The 27,692-nt window shown below is 41.8% G+C and overlaps 1 protein-coding gene and 1 long non-coding RNA gene across 10 annotated transcripts in view; one reads left to right on the plus strand and one right to left on the minus strand.

Moving 5' to 3' along the window:
- LOC124109722 (uncharacterized) overlaps window positions 1-13,585 on the plus strand; it is a 47,058-nt gene extending 33,473 nt beyond the window's left edge. The window contains exons 3-4 of the long non-coding RNA XR_006857078.2: window positions 3,625-4,524; window positions 11,978-13,585. This is a non-coding gene — a long non-coding RNA (uncharacterized LOC124109722). The remainder of the gene's footprint in view (window positions 1-3,624; window positions 4,525-11,977) is intronic.
- Cfap57 (cilia and flagella associated protein 57) overlaps window positions 1-27,692 on the minus strand; it is a 70,022-nt gene that overhangs the window by 25,769 nt on the left and 16,561 nt on the right. For 8 of the 9 annotated variants that reach the window (XM_046468389.1, XM_046468388.2, XM_046468390.2 and 5 more), the window contains 12 exons: window positions 24,307-24,446; window positions 23,391-23,556; window positions 22,499-22,612; window positions 16,973-17,185; window positions 15,244-15,417; window positions 11,955-12,116; window positions 7,614-7,769; window positions 6,411-6,504; window positions 5,396-5,586; window positions 4,630-4,803; window positions 3,559-3,717; window positions 1,694-1,837 (listed from right to left, as the gene is read on the minus strand). In XM_046468389.1, coding sequence (XP_046324345.1) covers window positions 1,694-1,837; window positions 3,559-3,717; window positions 4,630-4,803; window positions 5,396-5,586; window positions 6,411-6,504; window positions 7,614-7,769; window positions 11,955-12,116; window positions 15,244-15,417; window positions 16,973-17,185; window positions 22,499-22,612; window positions 23,391-23,556; window positions 24,307-24,446 — 1,887 coding nt within the window. The remainder of the gene's footprint in view (window positions 1-1,693; window positions 1,838-3,558; window positions 3,718-4,629; window positions 4,804-5,395; window positions 5,587-6,410; window positions 6,505-7,613; window positions 7,770-11,954; window positions 12,117-15,243; window positions 15,418-16,972; window positions 17,186-22,498; window positions 22,613-23,390; window positions 23,557-24,306; window positions 24,447-27,692) is intronic. The other variant, XM_058570827.1, reaches the window with a different exon arrangement.

Raw genomic sequence — 27,692 nt, forward strand, 5'->3', positions numbered from 1 at the left:
TGGGGGCCCTGAAGTCATTCCAGAATGGTAGGAGGCCCTGAGAAGGCAGCTCTGTAGTCAGGTGAGTTCAGAGAGAACAGCCTACAGCTGCTAGGGACAAAGTCACTGCCACAGTCTCTAGATTCCTTTGTGCTCCCATCCTTGGACCAATCCCCACCTAGTTTCTTTACTGAACCTCCTAGAGAAAAGGAGTCTTTTCACTGGACTGACCAGCACCTGATTCTAGCAGGGTCATTAGTGGTGACATACTTATACCTATTATCCTTACTTAGCACAACCAACTAGAAGATGGAGGGGAAAGCAGGATCCTATTTTGTCTAGAGTGGTCAGAGAAGGTTCCCTTGAAGAGGTGACATACAAGCTGAGACCTGAAAGATGCAAAGAAGCCAATCATGTGACAATTTGGGGGAAGAGCCTTCCAGGCAGAAGGAACAGCCCTGCAGAGATCTCAGGATGGAAAAAGCTTGGCTTATTGTAGGATCTGTCAGAAAACTGGTGAATGGAACAGGAAACAGAAGCTTGAGATGAGACTGGAGAGCTAGGGAGACGCCAGGTGGTGCAGGGCTTGTGGGACTTTGGATGTTATATTCAGTGTGGGATAGGACACCATTCATTAGGGCACTTTTGCTCTGACCACTCCCTGGAGACCAGGCTGAAGCCTGGAGTAGAGACCAGATAAGAAATGGTGGAGGCTTGGGTGAGGATAATAGCAGCAGGGAGGAACAACGGATTTGAAATATCTTTTGAAAATTGATTAGATAGATGTTAGTGATGGTTTGGATATAGGCTTAAGAGAAGGGATGAATCAAGAAAGACTTCTAAATTTCTACTTTAAGTAACTGGGTAGATCACAGTACCATTTTCTTTTCTTTGTGCATGTGAGACAAGCACTCTACCAAGTGAGCTATATCCCCAGCACCTCCACTGTACCATTTTCTGAGAAAAAAAAGAAACTGGAGAAAGGGTGAGGTTTTAAAATCAAGAATTTGGAGAGGAAAATGGAAGAAAAATAAAGAATTCAATTTTAGATCAACCACAGACCTCACCGTTAGCTACTTTCTGCCCACTGAGGGGAGGCTGTGAGGTAAACACATGTCACAAGGGAATGCAATGTGTAGGGGTCCAGGGGACAAAGGGGAACACTTATACCTCACTGAACTCTCAGAAACCCTTGTCCAACTGATCTTGCTTCTAATCTCTCCTCTCTCAACCTTCATCCTGTTTGCTTTACAGAATATATTCTTAACTGTGTCCTTCTTGGCTCAAGAGTCTTTGAGGACTTCTTATTTCTTATCAGATTAAGTCCAAACACCATGCCCTGGCCTGGGCCCCACCATTTCCAGTTGAGAAACATTGAACTGGTGGGTTGTGCCGGGTGGTGAGGCGGTTGGCTGAGTATACACTGCCCTCTGGTGGTCGAAGGCCTGGGGCTGGTGTGCTGAGGTAGGCAGGGCCCCAACCTACCCAGAGCCCTACAGCAAGCCTAATTCTGAAGCATTTTACTTTCACACTATTGGGCCCTCAGTCGCGCCAGGGCTTTCCTCGCGGCATGGTCTGTGGAGTGGAGGCTGCACATACCTAGGGAGCAGAGAGGGACTAGAAAGGAGAGTTTACTTTCATTCCCGAGGCCAACTTGGAGTAGCGAAGGCAGAGAGAAGGTCTCAGAGGCTAGGGTGTCGCAGAGGGCTCTCACCTCCTGAATCTGTTCCTTCATCTCCTTGATCTCATTCTCTCGAGGTTCTATTTGCTTCTTCAGCTCTTTTATTTTGTAGTCAAGCACAAACTTGAACTTCTCTAGTTCTTGATTCTTCTTTTTCAGATCATAAATTCGTTTCTCCTAGGGGTAAGATGAGTGAGAAGTGAGAGATCACAAGGCCCTGGCACGTGGAATTGCTTTAGGGCAAGGAGTATAAATCCTGTGACTCTCCTGATTGAGGAGGCCCAGTCTTCTCTGCTCACTGGGGATACAAAGGCCAACTCTCCCCGACCAGGTCACAGCATTGATTCCTTAGCTTCTGTGCTTGCATATTGGGTTCAAGAGTTCAGAATTTACTTGTGGCCAGGAACCTCACTCACTCACTCACTCACTCACTCATATGTAGGTTTCGGGCAGCTGCATCTCCTTCCCATACTGCAGCTCTTCTACAGTGTGACCTTGATGCTTCTGTAGCAGCAGGCACAATCAAAGTTCCTCCCCTTGCATCTGGCTATACTTAAGACTTACTTGTCATTTAGCAAATATACCTGAAGGGAGGCTGTGTGTCTTTCAAGACTCAGTCAGAAAAGTCACATGGCTTCTACATGAGTCTACCCATTTTATCAAACATTTACTGAATGAACATCTTTTGCCAAGTATTGGAATGCCAAATATGGGTGTGGCATAATCTGTCCCTCAGGAGAAAACAAGAGCTAGGAAGGCAGATGTGGAAACAAACACAACCTCAAGATGTGATAAGTGCTGTCAGGGAGGGGTGGTCTGTATTGAGGGTGCTCAGCATACCCTGCTGGAGTGTCTGGTGGTGGCTCACAGGGGAAGTGAGAAGTGGGGGCTGGGGGGATAGGGAGGAAGGCAAGGAGTTCAAGAGTTCAAAATTTACCTTAAAGTCCAGGGTTGGCAAACTCAGCCAGGGCTAAATTTGGCCTGTTGCCTAATTTTGTCAGGTCTTACGGAACACTGCCAAGTCCATTCATTGGTATTTTCTTTATGGGTGTTTTCACACATGATCTTTGGCCTCTTTCTTGTCTGAGAATCTGAAGAGAGCTTTGAGGCTCCCACCCGAAAGCCCAGACCCATACACAAACATTCATACAGAGAAATGGCTTGCAGGTACTATCTCATTCAATCCTTATTAGACCCCTTGACAGGGGTCTAAGAAATGAAGACTTGGAGAAGTTGCCCAAGGTGCAATGCTGGGCCTGACACTGAAGCCCATGTTCGCCCACAGGACAATTTCTGCCTAAGACAATAGATGCAGAATGTGTGGAGAGGAGTGCATGGAGTCTGGATTTGCTCAGAAGGATGATATTAAATTTTGCATGCTGAAATGGTATGCCCCTTAGAATGTGTGTCTGTGTTCTGAGTGCTTTGTGAGAAAGGCATCCCTAAAAGTGGTACCAGCTTCCCGGGGCACCCAGGAGGTACAGGTTCAACCTCAGGGGAGTCCCTCTCTGACCAGGCGGACCATGTGGGCAATATATTCACAGATGGATACCTGGATCTGGGAGGGCAGGGGCCTTGGAGTCAGCTGACTGGGTTCCTGTCCCAAGTCCATCCTGTATACACTGTGTGACCTTGAATACTCAATCTCTTGGAACTCAGCAGCCATTAACACTGCATTGCTCATACCCTGGGGTTGTTGGCAGAACTGAGTGTGCCATGTTGACAGTAATTAACACAGTGCCAAGCACACCACAGGCACCTTGCTGACCTCTTATTCCCAGAGATCAAGTTAAATACATGTGTTCCAAGAAGCCAGGGGCCCTCTCTTTTCCAAGTCTTGCCCTCATGGCTTGGGTCCCTCCGGACTGTGGCTGGGTAGGACAGGAGATAGTCTTCACCTTGTCTTGAATTGTCTCATCTCTCTCCTGGATCTCTCGTTTAAGGCCTTGAATGTCTTTCTCTAGGGACCTGATGACTCCCTGAAGCTTCTCCTGCTCTCCCTTCAGCATCTCAATGTCGTTGGTTCGCTCTTCGATCTCCTTCTGCAGACTGCTGAACTGCAGATGCAAATAGCAACAGCAAAGACCCCTGAAATCTCAGAGCTCATCTCCACTCCTTCCAAATCATGAAAAAAAGCTCCCTATCACTGATCAACTGTGAGCTGGACCACCTCTCTTCTGTCAACTGAAAACACTGAGTATACAACATTTCTAAACTTTGGGGGGAGTGAGTTTTTGCAGAATTTAAAATGGCTCAGAAATTTCCTAGGCCAAATAGATGATCACATTGACCTTAAAATGATCACATTGACCTTAAAAAGTTTGAATCAGTGGCCCACCAAGTTCACAGATGCTGGCGCTACCCAATGAGCCATCTTAGTCATGTCCAAGACTGTCCTCTAGACTTCCTAGCAATATGATTTCTAATACGAAGAAACAGGAGCACACTTTGAACTTGGCTTCTGTAAGGCTAAAGGTTTTGGTGAAACTGTGACAATTCCACAAGGAACGGTGAATTGAATAGCCCTTCACTCAATCACCAGTGAACTAAAAATACTTGCTCTACCTTGTAAACAAAGCTCTTTTACCTGTCTCCTTCTCCCACCTGTGGAGCCTGAACGGGAGCCACCAGAGCCCAGGACACTTCCAGGCTGAGAAGACCTTATTTCCATTTCTAATTGATCTTACTTGGAAGTGAAAGCCCAAACAGAGTCTATCAGCCACAGGGGAGCTCGACATCACTGCCAAAAGGAGAGAGGCCAGATGGCTGCCTTTTCAGAGGATGTGGCAAGGTCTGTCTGCCCCCGCAGGAGCACCTGCCAGTGCTCCTTTCCTAACCTGCTCACTGGAGGTGAGGACGTTCAGGTGAGAACTCTGCGCAGCACCCAGGGCTTTCTATTCACCTGGCCCAGCTTTTTCTGCATTCCGGCCCTTGCCCATTCCCAAGTCTCTCAGAGAAGAGCCTGATACCTTTTTCCTCATAATGCCTGTTTCTCCCTTGAGCCGCAGGTTGGATTCCTTCTCTTCCCGAAGTTTTTTCTCGTACTTGATTTTGATATCTTGGATTTCTCGGTCTTCATCTTCTTCAATCTGCTTCTTGGTCTCTTCAAATTCCCGCAGCTGCTGCCTGACATCCTCCTGGGCCTGGCTCAGAGAGAGAGAGAGAGAGAGAGAGAGAGAGAGAGAGAGAGGGAGAGAGTGCAATCATGGGAGAAGGGGCTCACGGATGCCTCTGTGCTAAGAATGCCTGGGATGAGACTAGTCGCAGAGCCCTATCATGGCGAACAGGAGATGAGTGTTATTACAGAAATGGAAACTGAGGCCATTTGTCTCCTGACATGTCCACTTTCTTCGTGTCTCCCATATTTCCATCCAGGTCAGGCCTCGGGCTCCATCACTTCAACCACACATTTAGCAACATCCCCATATCCTGTTTTGCCTCTGGTCTTGACACCAGCACCCAGACGTCCTGTTTTTCCTTCACAGAACTGTGACAGCTGTAATTTTATATTTTTTACTAAATTACTTATTTTCTCTTCCATTAGATGTAAGTTCCTTAAGGGTAGAAACCTTTTCTCTCATGCCCACCACTGAATTCCCAGTGCATAGCACATATGGGCACACAGTAGCTACTCAATAAATAGTTGTGAAACTACAACTGCTCTCCTTAAGCCAACCCATCCTGCTTTTTCTCTATGAAAGGGAGGCACAGTGAGATCTTAGTTCCTGAGAGTACCTCTTCCAGAAGGGTGGTTTTCTCTTGCAGCTTGGCCTCATAAAATTCAGTCAGCTCCTCCAGGGCTTGGCTCTTGGTCTCATCATTATCTCGGAGCTGTTTTTCATACTCTTCCTGCATCCTTTGGGACTTGAGTTGTAATTCCTGGTATTTCTCATATTCTAGAAGCAACTTTTGGTTGTTGCAACATTCTGGAGAGAATCAAGAGGGAAGTATTTAAGGTGGGTGAGAAGACCAGCCTCAGGGGCATGCAGCAACCCTGGGTGCTTTCCTACCCCTTCCATGCAGCCAGAGTAGCACCTCTGGAACCAAAATTCCATGCCTTCAGCCAACTTCATCCCCTCCTGCCCTAGGCAGAAATGTTTCTAGGAAGGTGCAGAGGGATATTTGAAGGTTCAAGGCCAAGAAGACTAGCCTGAGTATGCAAAATAAGTATTAGTGTCCTATTTTTTCAGAACAGTCAGCTGAGGTTCAGTCAGGTTAGGTGACTCCCTAGAGCACCCAGCAAGTGAGTAGTGAGTCTGGGACCCAGGCAAGTCTATATCTCCTACTGGCAATGCAGTAGGTGTTTTTGTGTTTTGTTTTGCTTTTTTGGGGGTACTGGGGATTGAACTCAGGGGCACTAGACCACTGAGCCACATCCCCAGCTCTATTTTGTATTTTATTTATAGGCAGGGTCTCATTGGAGTGCTTAGGGCCTCGCTAAGTTGCTGAGGCTGGCTTTGAACTTGCAATCCTCCTGTCTCAGCCTCCTGAGCTGCTGGGATTATAGGCATGCACCACCGTGCTCACCTTATAGTAGGTGTTTAACATGGTTTTATGGAAGAAGTAAATACACAGGAGTGAAAACCACCGTGAATTCTGGGGGATGAATGTAGCCTGACCATAGACAGGGCCACAGTCCCTGGTACTTCTGCTGTGTCTGGGGGACTCCTGGTATTTTCTCAACCTGTGTCCTTCCAATGCCAAGCAGCCACCCTCAGCCCTTGTGGCTTCTGCTTGAGGGAGGGCTCACCCAGGTCTTGCAGCTCCCGGTTCTGTTTGTCTAGGAGGTCTTCTATGCGCTCACGGTGACTTATATCCTGCTTCTCTTTTTCTGTTCTTAAAACCTAAACCATAAAGTGACATTTTCTGATTTCTAAACATCTGCTGAAGGCACCACAAGGATGAGAAATAATTTTACAAGTGACACCCTCCTTCGCTCACAAACACACACATTTCTCAAGCCCTTACTGTGCACCATTGTTCTATGGAATGACACATGTGCTATCACTTCCTCCTTATTTATATTATATTCTCCTCTGAAAGTTCTATACTTTCCCTGTCTATATCCTTGTTAATAAATGGGTTTGTGAGTGATGAGTTTAGTTTGAGATATGTGTCAAGTGAATTTTGGGGTGAAAAAATAGGGATTCATTCAAATCCCCTGTTGCCTGCACCTTACTCTCAGTGAACTTCTTGGGGTTAACTGTGAGCTTCTAAGAAGTGTCTTCTCTACTGGAGCAGGACAGATCCTCGCAGACTGAGACACTGCCATCCCAGGACTTAACTTTGTGCTTGGCTTATGTGGGGCACCAAAGAAAAAATGTTTGTTGACTAACTGAATGGAATTACAAATGAGTGATGAATAAAATCAACAGCCATGTTTTTTTCAGACAAACTCTCTGACTCACAGAGATAACATAATAGAACAAATTTTCTTGAGCAAAAGATTGGGGGCTTTGGATGAGAAGGTCAGACAAATTTTTGTAGAACAAAAACAAAACTATGTAACTATGTAACCTAGGACTATGTAACTTTCTGACAATCTAAAAATCAATATTCTGCTAGTTCTTTCATTCTATACTTTTTTCTTGCTATCTTTTCATTTTGTTTTAAAGTAAGTTTTTTCTGATTACAAAAGTAATGAATTATCTATCACTGCAGAGAATTTGGAAACTATGGAAAGGTATAAAGAACAAAATATAAAGTATCTATCATCCAAACATCCAGAGATAGTTACACTACTATCTATTTTATTTTACCTATTACCATTAGTGATAGAGAATTTTATATTCTTTTTTCTACTTAGTGCCTTACTGTACTCTGATGATTTCTGACATTATCAACAGTGCTTTATGTTCTTTGAGCATAACTAGGGCAATACATGCCAGCCCCATGTTGAGCTGAGTAGAAATTTCTCTGGCTTGTGGCTGTTGGTTCTGTCTCTCAAACAGACCTGGTTTTTGGTTTTCAAGGACTCCATTTCCTGGAGGAATTTGTCTGTAAGCTCCTTAATCTTCTCAGAGTAGTTCATATCCTTTAGTCGAAGTTGATACTCATTCTCCATTTTTAATTCTTCCACACGAGTCTTTAGCTCCAACATAATCTGAGCCTTTGGAAGAAGGGCAGAGAATCAAGAGCTTTCATAGTGGGGTGAATCAGAATATTTAAACCTGTGGCCTTGACCTGAGACCTGCAGCTCTGTCTAGTTTCAAACTTAACATGTCTCAGGTAGAGCTTATCATCTTTCCCCACAAGATTCATTCCTCTGTCCCCACAATATGTACTCGTGGGCTCTACTGTGTGCTAACAACTCTCACATCTCCTTCATTCAAATTGGCTCACATGTCACCTGCTCCATAAGGCCACTTGAATCCCACTATTTAATCCTGCCACCCCCTTCCTATTCCCACCACTTCCTTCATGACCTCCCGTCCTGCCCTCTTACTGTGCTCTACTTTGGATTACTTCCTTAGATCTTGGCACTTTCTAATCTACTATATAATTTACTTATTATTTTATTTTCTCCCCCATTAAAGCTTAAGCTCCAAGAAAGCTGGGATCTTTGTTGGTTTTATTTGCTGATGTTATGGTTTGGAAGTGAGGTGTCCCCCAGTAGCTCACATGTGAGACAATACAAGAAGGTTTGGAGGATAAATGGTTGGGTTATAGCCTTAACCTAAGCAAACAGAGGCAGGTGGGGTGTGGCTGGAGGAAATGTTGGAAACTATGGAAAGGTATAAAGAACAAAATATAAAGTATTTATCATCCAAACATCCAGAGATAGTTACACTATTATCTATTTTATTTTACCTATTACCATTAGTGATAGAGAATTTTATATTCTTTTTTCTACTTAGTGTACTCTGATGATTTCTGACATTATCAACAGTGCTAGGGGAGTGATTATGGAGTAAATATTTTATCTGGTGAGTGGAGTCAGTCTCTCTCTCTCTCTCTCTCTCTCTCTCTCTCTCTCTCTCTCTCTCTCCTTCCTGATCATCATGTGAGCAGATTCCCTCTGCCACGCTCTTCTGTCATGATGTTCAGCCTCATCTGGAGCTCCAAGGAATGGAGTCAGCCTTCTGTGAACTGAGACCTCTGAAACTGTGAGCCCTCAAATAAACTTTCCTCCTCTATAATTGTTCTGGTTGGGTCAGTGAAACTGCTGACTAAAACAGCTGATGTACCCCAAGTACCCAGAACAAGGCCTAACACATAGTAGATACTCAAAAGATATTTGTTTAATCACAATCCTTGCCCCATGGAACTTACAGTCCAAATAAAAATATAATTAAAATGTGATAAGTGCCCAGAGCTGGGTAGTTCTCAGTACTGTTAGTTGTCCATCCTGATGCATCATATACCTATGCTGGCCTCAGTGCTATTACTTTAACATAGGTCCTAATTCTTCTGCCTGGACAACTCCTGTCTCCACTGTCCTCCCTGATGCCACAGTTTTCTAAAACTACTCTTAACACATACACCTCTCACTTCCTATGAAGTCAATGTTGATGACACAGTGGGTGAGGACACAGGTGTTTTGTTCTCCCTCACCTTGATGACACCCCATACATCCCTATCAATCATCTTTACTTGTCTTTCCTCTACTGCCTGGGAGTGACTAGACCACAAGGAATGTGTTATGCTTGGCTCTGCACATGGCTAGCATGCTAATGTGGACCTGGCATGTAGGAAATACTGAGATGAAGTATGAACAAAAGTTGCATGTACAAAGTCAGGGAGGTAGGAGTGAGGATGTACAGTCAGGGCCCTCATATGACTTGGTGACAATAGGAGGCAGCAGGAGAGGAGGCTGAGATTGGGCAAGTTTATCAAGGTCCCTGTAGGCCATGTAGGAAATTTATACTAGAGGGCTTCCAAGGGTCCTCACCTAGCTCGATTAAGCTGACTTTGATGTTATAAAGGCCTCTCCAAAGACAGTGTGCAGCATGGACCACTTTAGAGATGGAGTGAAGGCAAGGTCATTAGTTGGGGGACAACAGCATGGTCCAGGTGAGAGATGGTTAAGGGCTTGCACAGTTGTGGACGAGGGGAGCCGAGAGGCATGGGAAGACTGGAGTGAGATATTTTGGAGAAATGGTGCTGACTGGGTGGGAGGTGGAGGTGAGAAGATTGTGCATGAAAACTTTTTCCCCAGGTAGAGTCTCCAGGACCTGAGGGTTAGGCTTGGCCTGTCTTGTTTCACTGCTTTCTCCCCAGAGCTCAGCATAGAACCTGCAATGCTGTCAGCACTGATAAATATTCATCAGATGAACAGACATCTGTCTTGGACTAATGGGATACATTTATAAGTGGGAAAGATTCAGTTTTGATATGTGACATTTGAGGTAACTGCTCATTCCATGTTGCTGTAATCTCTCCAAAGCGTGAACCTTGTCAAGATGCTCCCTAACTTATTAGTAGTGGGGCCTTATGAACAGTTTCGGTCTAAAATGTGGCTTAAAAGTCCCTCATGATCTCTCTGATTCTCTCACCACCCTTTCTCTCTGACACATCCTCTATTCTCATCCTCTATTCATCCTTGTCTCTCCTAGAGCACCTGACCCTCATCCTCAGCACGTACTCATTCCTCTGCGTGGAACACCCTTTCCCGTTTGTTCTGGAAGGTTGTGTGGGGCTCACTTCCTTTGGGTCAGGGTCCTTCCCCTGTGTTCCTGACTTCCCTATTTTTTTTTTTACCCAGCCCTCCTCTCAGGATATAAGCTGAAGGACTCGCCATATCTTTTGCTCTGTGTCTTATCTCTCTGTCAATATCACATGGAGAATGAATAAATGAAAAACGTAAAGAGGGGGTAAATCCTGGGCTGACAGAGAGTTACAAAGAATGTCACAGAATATAAAGGAAAAAAGAAAGAGCTGGCAATTCTGGAGAATGTGACTTTTAAGAGACAGGTGGACGAGGGGCCAGTAAGGAAGTCAGGGAGGAGGAATCAGAGAGGTTGACCGGTCATAAGCAGAGTGTGGTCATACAGATGTTGAAAGAGAAGGGAGCCAGGAAGGGAGTCTCCCATTTTCAGCCTAGCAATAGTGCTGTCAGGTGTAGCTGGTGGTCAGCCATCAGCCCAGACATCTTCAGGCCTTGGGTTCAGCCTGGGGTCTCCTACTTGGCCTCTTTTCTACACCATGGTTAGAAAACAGAAGAAAACAGAGAGAAGGAAGAGAAAGAGACAGTTGCTTGCCATAAGGAGGCCAGGCTGCCCCTCTCCCTTTCTTCCCCCTTTGTCTTTCTGCAGAAGGTTTGAGGGAGCTCTAGCGGGCATCTCCAGGAAACACCAGAGGCCTATCATCCGGCTCTGTGGCTGCCTTCGCATTGCTGTTCTTACAGTTGTTCTTGTCTCCAGCCCCTATCTGGCTGTGAGCTTCCTGACCACAGAGCCCAGGCCTATCTTTTCACATGTGCACCCCCAATGCTTAGCTAATGGCAGATATTCAATAGTACTCTTAGATTCTTGATGAGCAGCAATGAATGCATGACTCTCAGATTCTCCATGAACCATCCAGTCAGCTTCTCTCAGGGAGTGCAGCACAGAGCTATGCAATCAAAACTCCAAAACCACATCTTTATGGAATGCTTACTGCATTCACAGGAGGGTTGTCCCTAGGTACAGTGATGAGGAGTGGGCTCTGGATGAAATCTGGATTAGAAAACTGGTCTACACCTTGCCAGCATAGTCACTTTGGACACAGCACTCTACCTTTCCAAACCTGTTTCTTGAAATATGGGATCAATAACAGTACCTTTTTCTGAGATGTATTGGAAGATATAAATGAGAAATACTTATAAAGTAGTCAGCACAGTGCCTGCTTCTTTGCAAATGCTGGGTTTTTTTATACTTAGGGTTTTATTATTTAGAAGTCTGGTTAAGAGTTTTAGGAATGTTTCTTACATCCTTCATTTCTTTCATTTTTTTAAAGGAGGTTCTCAGTACTAGCAATGACTATGTTTCACAGAAACAACTGGTATGTTTGGTTTGTCGGTATATTTATTGTCTTCCACATGCCTAGCAAGAACTAGAAACTATTGGTCATACAGGAGAATTGGACGCCATGGTTTTGCTCTCAAACAGTAGCAAAAGAAAGCCGAATCAGTGGATCAAGGTCAAGATGACCACGTGGAGGAAGACAGACAGTGTGGGGGTATAAAAAGAATCAAGTGCCAGCGAGAAGGACAGTCACAGGGTACAGCCAGGCTGAGGAGGACCTGCGATGCTGCTCTGAGGAGCTGAAATGCAGTCTGGCAAGGATTTTCCTCTTCATTGGGCCCAATTCTTACCTTCTCTTCCATGTCTGTTTTAGTCACGAGCACCTCTTCAGCAAAGCCCACCTCCCTTTCCCGCTTGATTCCGCGGCCATCCTTATCGAAGACCTTCCAGGTGAACAGGCAGCCATCCTCAGCAGTAGTCAGCAGGTACTGATCATCAAAGGTGAGCAACATCTGCAGGGTAAAAGATCATAGGAAGCTTTTTAGGGCCATAGATGACCAGGGTGACTGTGCAAGGCCTCCATCCACACAACCTGGGAATAGCCTCATAGCAAGGCAGATCTGGTTCTGGGTAAGAACGAGGCAGGAGCCCTCACAGACTTCTTTCTGTGAACAAATGAAAAGAAGCAAGGCTATAGCTACATTCCCTGTGGATTTGAACTCTTTGAGTGAAATATGACCTAGAATGTATAAAGAATTCTTAAAACTCAGTAGTAAAACAACCTGGCAATCCAAAGTGGGCAAAAGATTTGAGGACACTTCAGTGAAGAGGATATATAGATGGCCATGTATGCACATAAAAAGATGTTCAACATTATTAGTCATTAGAGAAATACAAATTAAGACCATGATGAGATATCACTACACACCTATTAGAACAGCTAGAATAAAAATTGTGACAATCCCATGTGCTGGCAGTGATGTAGAAAAACTGAAACATTGCTGATAGGAATGTAAAATGGTACAGCGAATCTGGATAAGCTTGGCTGCTGCTTAAAAAATTAAATACCCACTTCCCATCAGATTCAGCAATCATACTCTTGGGCATTTATCCCAGAAAAGTGAAAATGAAAGCCCACACAAAAACCTGCACAAGATTGTTCAGAGCAGTTTTATTTGTAAAAGTCAAACTAGGAAAAAAAAATCAAAATATCCTACAAAGGATGGATGATTTAACAAATTGTGCATACTGTGGAATATAACTCAGCAATAAAGCGAATCAACTATGAGTACACAAAACACCTGTTAGATCTGAAGAGCACTATGCTGAGTGAAAACCCCACCCTCAGAAGGTCACATAATGTATGATCCATTTATATACAAGTCTCAAAATGACAAAATTATAGAAACAGAAAAAAAGAATGGTTGGTAGGGATTAGGGATGGTGGGGAGGGGTAGGCATGACTACAAAAGGGTGGCAAGAAGTAGGTCTAGGTGGTGAAGGAGCAATTCTGCATCTTGACTGTGGTAGGTTATATAAATGACCCATGTGATGAAATGACCAGGCTCATACTCAGGCAGTGGACCAGCGCCAGTTTTCTGGTTTGATATTGTACTAGAGTTACATAAGATGATCACTGGGGTAAACTGGAATGAAGGCTACACAGGACCTCTGTGCTATCTTTAAAATTTCCTGTGACCCTGTAATTAATACCTAGTAAAAAATTAAGACAAAAAAGTTAACTATAAAAAATGCCTTCTCATAATTAGCAATGTGCAGAACTTTAAAAATAGTAATACTCTTTTACTTAGGAGTTCTATCTCTGTCTAGGAATTGAGCCTTAAAAAATTGTCAGAGATGCACATATAAATTTGCAGACTAGGATGTTCATTATAGTTCATAATGTAAATGCCTAGTTGAAAGAGAAGAGTTAATAACTTATGGTCCATCATATAATAGGATATACAAACACACACACACACACACACACATATATATTCTACCATGATGTATATATATGGACTTTTATTTCTAAAATAGACATGCATTGCTTCTATAATAGAAATTATTTTATTCATAAATAGTATATCTTAAAAGAAGAAGGGGAATATATTACAATAAGTTACTTTGGATCTAAGGCCTAGGCTTAGCACAGGGATATTTCATTTTATAATAAAAATACTTTCTTAATAAGAACAATGCCTACAGGTAAGCCAATATAGAGTTTGGAACATATTAAAAACCTTAGGTATTCATGTCATTCAATCTGAAATGAGAGAAAAGGGAAGGGAGATGATACACATTTTTCCCAGGTCCTATTTTTAGTAAACTACTTTTTTTTTTTCTACGAATAACCTTTAATTTGCTTTTGGGTATGATTTCTTTTTCTTTCTTTCTTTTTCTTTTTTTTTTTTTTTTTGTGGTGCTGGGGATTGAACCCAGGACCTTGTGCATGAAAGGCAATCACTCCCCTACCAACTGAGCTATATCCCCAGCCCATATTGGGTATGATTTCTTGGAAATCATCTTTCATGTCAGAGAATTATTTTTTATTCACATTTTTACTGTGGCAAAATATGTATAACATAAAATTTTACCATCTTAACCATTTTTAGGATTTCAGTTGTATTAACATTTGTAGTTGCTATGCAGCTATCACCATCACCCAACTCTCTTTTGTCTTATAAAACCAAAACTCTATACCCATTAAACAAGAATTCCCCACTCCTCCCTCCCCCAGCCCACTGCATTCTACATTCTCTTAATGATTTTGACAGCTATAAGAATCTTACAAAGGTAGAATCACACCATATTTGCCCTTTTGTGATTGACTTACTTCATTTAGCACAGTGTCCTCAAGCTTCCTCCCCATTGTAGCATACTGAAGAATTCCCCTCCTTTTTTTTTCTTTAATATTTTTTTAGTTGTTGATGGACCATTATTTTATTTATTCCTTTATATACTGTGCTGAGAATCAAACCCAATGCTTCACACATGCTAGGCAAATGCTCTATCACTCAGCCACAACCCCAGCCCTTCCCCTCCTTTTTAAGACTGAATACTATTCCATTGTATGTCTATGCCACATTTGGCTTATCCACTCATTGGCTGATGGAAACTTGGGTTGTTTTCACATTTTAGTTATTGAACATAGACACTACTTCATGAGAAGAAATGGAAGGATAATTTACAAATGTGTGCTCATATTGTTGTCCCCAGCAGTAGCCTTTTGCATCCTTGGGGAGTGGTAGTAACTAGTCTCCTGATCTATGATTCCTTTTAGTCCAGGGCAATCTCTGGAGGAGGGAATATCTGAGAGTCCTTAGCAGTCAACACTCATAGAGCCTGGGAGACGTGATGGTGACTGGTGGCAGTCACCAAATGGCCATTACTGTGCATAATATTATGGTGAACAACCTTGTACATAAATCTTTAGGTGTAGCTCTGATTATTTCCTAGGATAAATTCCTAGAAGTATTTAAACACAAAGTCAATAGATGCTTACTGAATGGTTGGTAGGTGAATACACAAGGAGGAAGAAGGAATAAGGAGAGAGAAAAGACAATGGAGGCTGAAGGGAGGAAGAAGGTATGTTGGGTAGGGTCTGGACCTGGACCCCTGAGGAAGGGTCCCTCTTACCTTGGTGATAGGACCAGCATGAGCCTGATACTCATTGAATTCTTTCTGCAAAGGCAGGGGGTACTTCATGGTGCGGATGGTTCCCACTGAGGTGCCCACAAACATCATGCGCCCGGAATGGGAGATGACAATTGCCGTGTAGACGACGTCAAATGCTGACATTTCTCGCAGGACCTGGAACACAGACAGCTCTGTTTAACTGAGAGGCTGAGCTATGTTTCCTGTGTCCTGATATCATTCTCTTCCTTCCCTCTAATAGCACTCTTAGAGTCTGTATTAAAAGAATGTGTTTTTTTCCCTATTCCTTACCACATCTTGCATGGTGCCTAGCACATAAAAGGTTCAAACTAGGTATTTCTCAGTTGCTTGACTGATGAATGTTAGAAGTTAGGAATGATGCCAATGACTGGAATCTTTGTACAGCACTTCCTCTGTGCCAAGTACTATTCTACACCCTTCCCATGTTGTAACTCGTTCAGCCTTCACCAGAATCTGGAGAGAGCGACCATTAGGCCTATTTTAAAGATGATGAAAAGATGAGTCAAGAGGTGAAAAATAACTTGCCTCAACTCATAAACCTAGTAAGTGCAGACTGACTGTTCTTCTTTTTTTTCCTTCTTCTTCTTCTCTCTTTCCCTCTTTTGGTACGGGGATTGAACCTAGGGCCACTTTACTGCTGAGCTAAATCCCCAATCTTTTAGTTTTAATTTTTTAATTTTGAGAAGGGGTCTTGATAAGTTGTTTAGGTCCTTGCTAAGTTATTGAGGCTAGCTTCAAACTTGCCATCCTCCTGAGTTGCTGGGATTACAGGTGTGTGCTACTGACCAGTCTCTCTGCTCTTGATGGCCATGCTGTCATGCACCTCAGAGTGAGAATAGGAGGCTGATCATAAATTTATTCAGAAAACATTTATTAATTCCCACTATATGAACATAACTCCATCTCCAGGGAACTCATTCATTTCTTCACTCATTAATAAACTCATTCCCCCACCTATTTATTGAATGTCTATTGCAGACCATGCAGTGCACTAGTAGTAGGAGCTTTATTTTAGTGCAGTGCTATAGAAGCTGCCACAGAACTAGGACCAGGTTACCTAGGGTACAAAGGAGTCACCATTCACTGAACTATGTTCCAACCGTGGGGAACCTGCCTTAGGTTGGTTTGTTGCTGCAGTAGCTATGTGCAAACCGCCCCCCCCCCCCCAGCCCTATGAGAAGAGCTGGGGAAAAGCCAGAGAAGCCAGTGATAATCAGCTGTTGCTGGGCTCCTGGAGGAGCACCCAGCCACATTTGTGTTAAGTCTCTTTCCAGAGCCAAATGTGGTAATGCTAACATCTGAGAGATGAGGGATTTCGAAAGAATACAGAGGCAAGTCCAGGTGACAGCAGCTAACTATACTTGTGCTTTTACCCCAGCTAAGTGCCAACCAAGGGCCAGAGTGCGGTTTAGAGACACTGCTGACCTCCATGCCTGGCGGGCAGAGGGGAAGTTACAGATAGCAAGCAAAATGGAAATGGAAAAGGGGCCTACAGTTTAACCGCCAGGAAAGGCACTGAGCAAGAAATTCAGGAAGTGACAATAACTGAGCTGACCCAACAGGAAGAACAGCCAGAGGCTGTCCTATGAGGAAGGGCCCTCTTTGCCAGCACACTGTCTGCTGTAAGCATGGGTGGCTGTCTTTTGTAAATCAACACAATAGCCCAGCGGTAGGGCAGGGGCAGACTCACTGAAGAATCTGCAATCTCCTTGAGGGTCTGGTCTGATCCAACAGCAAAAATAATTCTGCCATCAGGGGAGACAGTAACACAGTTGTAGCTGCAGGACTTGAGCACACACTCTGTCTCTCTCTTTCCTGAAGACAGATTCCATTCATATATAGCACCATCTGTGCCACCAGAAATCAGTTTGCTGTCATCTGCGTTCCAGACAATTGAGCGAATCTGCAGATGATGAAGACACACCCAGGTAAGAGTGTTTGCACACACACGGCAACATGGCCATGGGACGAACTCCTCAGGTGCTCCACTAGACTGAGGCAGGATGGCTGTTCCTGGTAGAGGAAATCACAAAGCATAGCTTCTTGGAAATGTTAACATTCTGTTTTCTAGATGCTTGCAAAATACTGCAGGTAAAACATTCACATTTCTTTTATACTTTATGAATGCAAAGAATGACTCACAATGGTTTCTTAATGCTACAGCCAATTAATTATTGCTACATTTTAAAAACTTTGAAAATTTGAAATTGTGTGTGTGTGTGTGTGTGTGTGTATGTGTTTTCACAGGAAGTTGCAAAAATAGCACAGAGAGAGTGGATTTCCAGGGTGGCAGAATGAGGATCTCAGCTGATCTCCCCAGTGAAATGAGTTAACTGGTCAAAAATGATTGAAACAGTGAAATAATCTTTTAAAGTCTCTGGAAATTCTCCTAAGGGCAGGCAGTAGATTCAAGAGAATCATCTTGGTAAGAACAGTCTGTGGTATCTGAGTCATGACTGGCTCCATTCCCAGCCTCAGCTCCAGAATCACCACCATTGTGCACTCTGAGCAGGAGCTGCCAAGATGTGGGGACTCCCTTTCCTTACAGCTCCCGATCTTAGGCTATGGTTCATCCTGGGAAGGTCATACTGCTGGCGTTTCTTATCCCCACTCTAGCCCCAAGTTAACAACAGCTCTATCTCAGGCAGGCATGGCCAAGAAGACCTGGTTTCCCCACCACCAACTAGTCCCTACTCATTGGCAGAAGAACTACTCCAGTTACAGCAAGCCTAGAATACTGGTGCCCAATTGCTTGTGCCTGTTTGCTCCCAGGTGGAGGCTCCTCACCATGAGGAGCAAGCTGAAAAGATCAGGGGTTCCATTTACCCTACGTACACACCACAAGTTCCACTCACAGAGTGGGGGTGTCACTCAGGAAAAGCAGGTCCCTGCCCTGGCACTGGTGTGGTAGAACCAGGATTTTGCCCAGGGAAAAGTCAGGCCTTAAGACAAAGAACTCTATAGCTCTGCTTGAGGAGACCGATTTTACTTTACTTGGGACAGAACCCAGTGAAGTCTGTGCCTATGGGCATGTTTAAAACAATGGAGACCTTGGTGGAGAGTGATTAAGAGGAGGCTGGTAATCATGATATAAGAAAAATCATAGCGCAACCAAGTTTCAATAGAACAAGGGAAAGAGTCGAGAAGAACAATCTGTGGGCTGGAAGGCTGTGGGCATGTGCTACGCTGCACACCCTCGGCAGCCACTGGAGCAGAGATGGGGAAACATGAGCACACCCCTGTACTGCTGGAAGACCTGCTAGCCCCTGGAGGAGCCCCACTACGCATTGGACAATAAGCTCTGACTCTGGGGCATCTCATAGGAAGCAAGGCTTAAAAATAAAGCCACATGCATCCCTGGCAGCCTGGAAACTGCATACCTGATCATGCCATACTTTTTCAGGGACAATCAGAGTGGGCACATCACACTACCAATCTCTGCTGAACATGTAGCAAAACCCATAAACTCCCTGAAACTGTGATAGTAGCTCCCAAGTCTCACACAAATCCAATAGTAAAAGGTAAAAATAGTAAAAGGTAAAAAAAAAAAAATGGTTAAGAGGGTTCATACACAATCCATGATTTATAAGCAGCTTACACCACCTGGAGGCAAACCCTAGGCAGCCAGGTTAAAAACAATAAAAAGAAAAAAAAAATCTAAGCAGGGATATTAGAGGCTTTACACTGCAGGGGAAAAAGACTTCATAGAATTAGTTCAACCAACGGCCACCAACAATTTCCTATGGGGAATAAGAATCCATATCTAATTATTAGATATCTAGTATCTAATAATTAAGATAACACGTTATCTAAAATAAAGTCCATAAAAATTATGAAGCATACAAAAACCCCAAAATCCCCAACAGATAGTCTGACCAAAAAGAAAAAAGTAAGCAGGCAAAAGAAACTGCCTTTGAAGGGGCCCAGAGGGTACACTTGAGACAGTCAGAGACCCCTGTAGACACAAAGGATAAATGCACTCCTGAATTTTTAAAAATTTAATTTAATTTATTCTAATTATACATGACAGCAGAATGCAATTCAATTTATATTACCCAAATAGACCACAATTTTTCATATCTCCGGTTGTACACAAAGTAGAGTCACACCATTCGTGTTTTCATACAGGTACTTAGGGTAATGATGTCCGTCTCGTTCTGCCATCTTTCCTAGCCCCATGCCCCCTCTGTGCCCCTCCTTCCCCTTTGCCCTATCTAAAGTTCATCTGTAAGCCAATCTCAAAAAACCAAATGTCTGATATAAAGATGTACTCCTAGATTTTAACTCATAGCTTGTTAGCTATTGAAAGCATGGGATGCGCTTCCCTGCTCTCCCACTTTCACTCAGGGCTTGTTAGCTGCTAAGAGCATGATCTGTACCTTCCCACCCCCCACTAACTCTCAGTCTTATCAGCCTCCAAAGACCAGGTGTATCATTAAAGCCATGACAGCCTTGCTATGACTCTCTGAGCACAAACAACATAAAGGATAAAACTGTTGAGGAGTTTTATCCTTTATGGTGAAACAGCATTGAAACCAGGGCCCTTGTTACCTGCCTTGATTTGTCTCCTTTTTCACTCCTACCCATGTGTTCTCTTAACAGCCACACAGCAGCTCATCCTCATCACAAGACAGAGAGGTTCATACAGGATGTCACATCGATTTGCAAGATGTAATATCTGGTGCCAGGATGATGGGCTAAGGTCCCCTCCCTCAAGGTTAAGAGCTTTCCCAGGAAAAGAAAAACACGTTTAAATATGTACCTGAAGCCAATTAATATTCCCATCCTCACATGAATAAACTAGCTCTTTCCCTCTGTCCTGGGAGCTAGCTGGACACTCTTTGGTCAGTGCTGTGTCTCCCTTCTGCTTGAGCAAGAAGTCCCAACAAAGTGTCCTGACCCTGTTAAGTTAGTGTTCCTTTATCTGATCTTTCTGATGGAGACCACAAGACCCCACCTAGCTGGTAACAGATGTAGCAGACAAAGACTTCAAAGCAGCTAATAAAATATGTTCAGTGAACTAAAGGAAACCATGCTTAAGTAATTAAAGGAAGGTATGATGACAAGTCTGATCAAATAGGCAATATTAATAAGAAGCCAGAAATTATTTTAAAAGTTAAACAAATTCTGGAGTTGAAAAGTATAATAATGAAATGAAAAATTCACCCAAGGGACTTAAGAATAGATTTGTTTTGTTTTAGTTTCAAGATTCTCACTAGTTGCCCAGGCTGGCCTTAAACTCTCCAACCTTCTGCCTCAGCCTCCCAAATAGCTGGGGTCATAGGTGTGTGCCACCACACCTGGCTTCAATAGTAGATTTGAGCTGGTAAACTTGAAGATAGGTCAATGGAGATTATATAATCTGAAGAACACAGTAAAAAAATTTCAAAAAATTAAAAGAGCCTCAGGGAAATGTGGGTGCCAATTAAATGTACTAGCATGTATAACAGGAGTACCAAGAGGAGAGAAAGAAAAAAAGGCAGAAGATATATATATATAAATATTTAAGGTTGAAAACACCCCAAATGTATTGAAAAACATTAACCTACACCTCCAAGAAATGTAATAATCTCCAAGTAAAATAAATGCAAAGAAATCGACATTCAGACACACTATAGTTAAAATACCAAAAGCCAAAGATAAAAAAATCTTAGAAGCTATAAGAGAAAAACAATTTATCACAAATAAGCGAACCCCAATAAGATTGACATTGGACTTCTTATTAGAAATAAGTACAGAAGACAGTGGGAGACATTTTCAAAGTACTGCCAGTAAAAATCAACCAACCAACCAAACAAACAAACAACACGCCCTTACATCTAGCAAAAATATTTTCTATATTTGAAACATGAAAGGCAAATAAGGATGTTCCCAGATTAAATAAACTGATAAAATTAATTGCTAATAAGTCTGTCTTTCAAGAAATACTAAAGGAAGTTCTTTAGACTGAAAGCAGGCCACCCAACACAGCAATCTAAATCCATGCCAAACAAAACAAAACAAGCAATTTCAAAAGTAATCAAGTCACTGTGTAATTACATATTATATTTTCTTTATTCTCTAAGCTCACTGAAAGAGCAATTGCAATGAGAAAGTTCATAAAAAATTCACAAATTTACACTTGCTCTCATTTTTCTCTCAGCTTCTTTAAAAGGCAAAAATCAGGTAATGTAAAGTAATAAATAAACACTGTATTGTTGAATTTGTAAAAGGAAGATGCAATGTGTCTAACAATGATAGAACAATGAGGGCTGTACTGAATGGACCTTTGTAAGAGCAAAGCTTCTAGTTAGGTAGTGTTTTAAGTGTTTTTTTTTTTTTTAAGCTGGTTTTCCATCTTTAGCCTGTTAATATGGGGGATTACATTGACCAATTTCATATTCTGAGCTTGGCTCACAGTCCTAGGAGAAACCCCACTTGGTTTTCCAAATTCATTTTCTTACCCTCTTGATCTTTGGCCTCTTCCTCTTCAGGTCTCACATTTAATCTCCTCAAGGACCTTTTGATTTTATTTTCTAAATAACTTGAATCCACCCATTTCTTCCTAACATAGCTACCACCACCAGGATGCAAGACACTAACATTTATCATGGAACTATTCAGAACAGCCTCCTTATTGTTTCCATCTCTATCTCCTTCAATATATCGTTCATTCTGCAGCCCAGGTAAACTTTTAAAAATGCAAGTTTGGCCACATCATTCCCTGTCTTGAAAGTCTTCAATGATTTTAAGGAACAAAGAGGATAAATAAGAAAAAATCCTTATAAAACCTACATGATTCCATGCACTGGGGCTCCTGTAAACCTCTCTATAGTCTTAGCTCACCCAATGATACTAACGTTCCATCCCCACAGACACTTCAGCTCCTCTGGTATTCCCTGCAATCTGCTGTCTCTGGGTCTTTGGATCTTTAACTGCAGTGGAGAGTCCCATCAGTTGTCTGATTAATTCCTTCCCACTCCTCTATGACTGAGCCTTTGCAAGCCCCTCAACCTACATTATACCCATCCCTTCGTCATTTCTCTCATAACAACCCCATGTTTATTTTCATTAACTGCATTTTGTCTGTGTATTTTTTTTTATCATTTCTCTCCCCAAGTAGACAGCAAACACCACAAGGAAAGGAACCACTCCTCCTTGGTTTACCTGTGTCCCATTGACTAGCACAGTGCTTGGCCCTGTGCCCCATTTTCCCAGATGCCGTGCATTCACTCACCTTCCCCGTGTGTCCTTTCAGGTTTGTGATGTTCTCTAGGCTTGTGGTGGTAAAAACGTGAATCACATTTCCATTGATTGCAGCAAACAGGTGGCCTCCATTGCTAAAGGCACACTACAGGGAAACAGCAAAAGAGCAAGCAAGAGGTGAGCAGTCAACCGCACGCTGCCGCCAAGAGCTGCTTCTCTGGAAGAGTTCATGTGGGAATTGTGTGTGGGATGGTGGGGGGAAGGTGCAGCAGGTCCGAGACTTGGCTGATATCTTCAGACACTGTCACTATTCTATAGCTGGCACCAGCCAAGATTCACCACTGTCTTGTTTCAAGTCATCCTGGGGGATCCTGATGGGCTGGGCACTGCCTCTTACTGTTGATGATGACTCTCTGAGATTACTTTTCTTTTTCACAATTTGTTAGCTCCATGATCACAGAGCAGACTTATCATAGGTGGGATCCTACAATGTTTTAGGTTCAATGAAATATTTTGGCCAGATGTGGTGGCACACGCTTGTAATCTCAGTGGCTCAGGAGGCTGAGGCAGGAGGATTGTGAGTTCAAAGCTAGCCTCAGCAAAAGTGAGGCACTAAGCAACTCAGTGAGACCCTGCCTCTTTAAATAAAGTACAAAATAGGGCTGGGGATATGACTCAGTGGTCGAGTGCCGGTGGGTTCAATTCCCAGTACCTCCTCGCACCACCACCCCCCGAAAAAGAAAAAGAAATGTTTTGGTGGGCATAAGAAAACAGGGATAAACCCATATGCTCACTTTTATGAGCTTGGTGGGAGAAGCATTGGATTTTTTTAAGCTTTGGTCTCACCTCCCCAGAGTGTTAGTTCATGATTTTTCAACCCTGGATTTCCAAGAAACCAGACCTTCATCTCCAGCAGATATTACCTCTCTGCATCCTCTGATAGAATACTCTTTGAAAGAACGTATATCATCAATGAGTAGATTCATAAGGCGTAGTTTATCAGCAAACCCTACTACAACGAAGTGTCCAGATGGGTGAAGGCTGATTGTGTATGCTTCTTCTTGATATTCCTTAAAAAGTTCCAGAGTGCTGTGAAAAAGATCCATTATTGAATTTAAGCCAAATTCCTAAGTTCCCCAAGTCCTCCATTGATATGACATATATTATTATCACAGTATTAGGGATATTTTATTGTTTGCAATTATTGTTTCCTCTGTTTTCTAGACTTTGGTTACTTATGGCACCTAGTATGGCCATTGGGGGAACTGGTCAAGGTGTTGCCTAGTGATGTCAAAAACACACCTCTGTTGGGATTCCAAGAACCATGAGTACTGTGCAACTATTCTTTTTGTTTCTAGTAGTCCCAACAGCTGCATACCAGAACAAAGAAAACACTACAGGTGTAGTCTAGGGTGGGAAGTTCTTAGGGAAGTTGCATCAGAAACCTACAATTGCTAGGGACTTGGGGGTGACTAGGGCAGTGATGAGGAGAGAGGAGTAAAGGGTGTGGACACTCCAAAGAGTGAACAGCAGACCCAGGGAGAACTGGGGAGACAGTAGAGTTTATGTTAGAAGGTGAGACATTGGTGTGTTATCTTTATGTCCCAAGTGTACAGCACAGTGTCTAGCATGGAAAGCATTTAATAAACTACAAGTAATTTTCTAGTCCATTCAAGAGTGAAAAATAGGTAGGTTGACTGACTTTGATTTTTAAAAAGGGCTTTTCCAACTGAAAGCTTCTAAGTAATTAAATTGTAAAACTCTGTAATTAAAATTTTCACATATGTAAATTTAATAGGAATTCTGCAAACTACAGCAACAAAGCCTTTCATTTCTTACTTTGATTCATAATTCCAGATGCGAACAGATCGATCCAGTGAACAGGTAGCAATGAGGGGTTTGCGGATGCAGGTAGATAGACCAGTGATGGATGCTGAGTGTAATGGGTACATCAGGTACTCGAAATGAGCAGGCTCCCCCTGGAAACCATACAGAATGAGATCCAGAAGGGTGAGCAAAAAATTTGGTTATGTATTTCAGCTCTAATTAGTACCGAGGAACATTAATTAGCCTATATGCATAGAAATTAGGCCACGGAAAATTATTTTAATGTTATGCATATTTTCGTATGCTGCATTATTTTAAAATATTATTTTTTAATGGGAATAAACATTTTATTCTATGAGTACCCCAAATTTAATTTAACCATTCCTTTATTGTGGGGACATTTAAGTGGTTTCCAATTTTTATTAATTAGGAAAAAACATTAGTCTAAATATCCTTACATGTAAGTTTTTGAGTATCTCTCTGCTGTTTCCTTAGGATACATTTGTAGAAATGTGGTATGGATGATTTTAAGTATCTTAATAGGTAACCCCAAGTTTCTTTCCAAAGAAACTGCACCAGCAACAAATGAGAGTAAATGAGTAAGTGATTTCAAATTGAAATGCATCCTATTGCATTGGTCATGAAGGTGTTTCTATGTCTGTGGACCAGAGGCATTATCCCAGGGACTTCTGCATGAGGAATGAAGCTGGGAAAGTTAATGAGGTGCACATATTTTACATCTGTCCACAAGTCAAGACAAAGGCAGAGATGGAAATTCCCTCGAATTTTGGGCTTTCTTATATGCACTTACTCCTTCCTTCTCTACCGTCTCAGGGAAAGAGGTGCCATGCTGGGTGGTGGGGGTGGCACGAAGTACTTCTATTCATCTCCATCTGTTACCCCCCTTCCTACCCCACCCACAATATCTTGAAGATCCCCGTCTCCATCTGCACATTCCCATTAGCTTTTTTTAAAAAAATATTTTTTAGTTGCCAGTGGATCTTTATTTTATTTATTTATATATGGTGCTGAGAATCGAACCCAGTGCCTCACACATGCTTGTCAAACACTCTACTCTACTGAGCCACAACCCCAGCCCCTCCCATTAGCTTTAAATACACTCAAATCTTTCTTGCCTTAAAAATAAAAGCAACCCTTTCCTTTCCCCCTGTTCTTTGCACCTATGCCTGCAATAGTTGTTTGTCAGGTGAGAAGTCAGACAAATGGGTGTACTGGTTTCCCTTAGAATTCATGACTACAAACCTGTAGGGGTCATTTAATACTGCTTGGCAATGTTTTCCAAATATGTTTATTTTCTGAATCTCCAACATGACTATTTCATACTATTTATTCTCTCTTTTTCAAACTTCCTAAACTTTTTCATCCATGTCCTCTTCTGAGGACCTCACCTCATATTTCTTTGATACTTTTGTTTCATTTTCTATCTCAAAAGCATAATTAAAACTCATATAACATAAATTTTACTTTATGTTTATTTAATCTCCTCCTCCGCCTTCAATTTCCTATTTCTTCCTTATCATGGATGGATTTTACTGATCTTCTTGACTATAGGTATATTTTGTATTTCTATAAATGAAAGGTGCTTTAGATCTCATCCTGTATTTTTACTTTTTCCTCTCAACACTATATTTTTAAGGAATCACCTATGTTGTGGCATGTATAATTTATTGCTTCTAATAATGTCTGTATTCTCTAATTTTCGTCTAGTTACTTTATTTCTCCATTACCACTAGGGATGAATACTAGGAGCGTCTTAACTGTCCATTGCTACAAATACAAAGATGAACATCTTTGTACATGTTTAGCTTGTGGGTTGAAATTTCTGGTATGTATTCAGTGGCAGACTATTGGCTACCAAGACACATACATTTTCTATTTAGTTTTCTAGAAAGAACTATCAGATTGCTCTCTAGAATGGTTGTACCTATTTACACGCCTATCAAGGCACAACAGGATTCCCATTCCTTTTTGTCCTCAGAAATCTCTGGTTTTTTAATAATATAATAAAGAAAATCCTTGTAAAGAAGGATCTTAGTGTTGTTTTAATTCACATTTTTCTGCTCATAGGCAACAGAAACTGTGAGAACAAGGTGTTTGATTTAATAGACAGTGGTTTCAAGGTAGCAATTATAAATATGTACCAAGAAATAAAAGAAATCAACGATTTAAAAAGTAAAGAAAAAAGTGATGACAATGTTTATTAAATACAGAACATCAGTAGAGGAATAGATGGTATAAAAATAGAAATTCTCGAGTTAAAAAGTATAATAATTGAAATAAAAATTCACTAGAGGGGCTCAAGAGTGAACTGGAACTGGCAGGAGAATTAATAAACATAAATCACTAAAGATAATGCAATTTGAAGAACACAGAAAAAGAATGAAGAAAATCAAGAGAACTTCAGATAAGTGTGGGACATCATATTAAGCACACCAACATATACATAATGTGAGTATTAGAAGAGAGGAGAGAAAGAGCCAAAAAATATTTGAATACTGGCTGGAAATTCTTAGAAAAATGCAAACTGAAACTGACTCAAGAAGGACCAGATAATCTAAATAGATACATAATAAGCGAAGAGATTGAATTAGAAATTAAAAAAAAAAACTTCTCACAAAGAAAAGCCCAGGCCTAATGGTTTCACTGGTGACATTTATTTAAGGAAGAATCAAGGCTAATTCTTCACAAACTCTTCATAAAGTAAGTGAGGCTGGAATATTTCTTAGTTAATTCTAGGAGGCTCTGATACTAAAAACAAAGACATCAGAAGAAAACTAGAGATCAGTATCTCTTATGAATATCAATTCAAAAATCCTCAATAAAATATTATGGTTTGAATCTAACAACATATAAAAAGGATTATATACCATGACCAAATGGATTTTATCCTAGGAATACAAGGAAGATTTAACATCTGAAAATCAATTAATATAATATACTATATTAATAGAATAAAAAACAAACTACGTGGTCATCTCAATATACACTCAAAAAAAGTATTTGATAAAATCCAACATCCTTTCAGAGAAAAACACTCAACTAGGAATGGGGGCAGGGAAATTTTGTAGCCTGAAATATGATATCTTCCAAAACACTTTGGATAATATCCCACTTAATGGTAAAAAATAGGATACTTTCATCTTAAGATCAGGAACAAGATAAGGGTATCTGTATTCATAACATCTATATAACAGGGTTCTAGAGGTTCTAGCCATGGCAATTAGACAAAAATAAATAAATAAAAGGCATTCAGATTGGAAAAGAAGAATAAAATTTCTCTATTGCAAATGACATGATCTTGTGTATGGAAAATTCTTAGGAATCCAGTTAAAAACTATTGAAACAAATAAATGAGTTTGATAAGGTTGCAGGATATG

This window comes from Marmota monax, unplaced genomic scaffold (genome assembly GCF_021218885.2).
Source record: "Marmota monax isolate L192 unplaced genomic scaffold, Marmota_monax_Labrador192_F-V1.1 WCK01_AAM20220418_F8-fsc00008, whole genome shotgun sequence".
NCBI lineage: Eukaryota > Metazoa > Chordata > Mammalia > Rodentia > Sciuridae > Marmota > Marmota monax.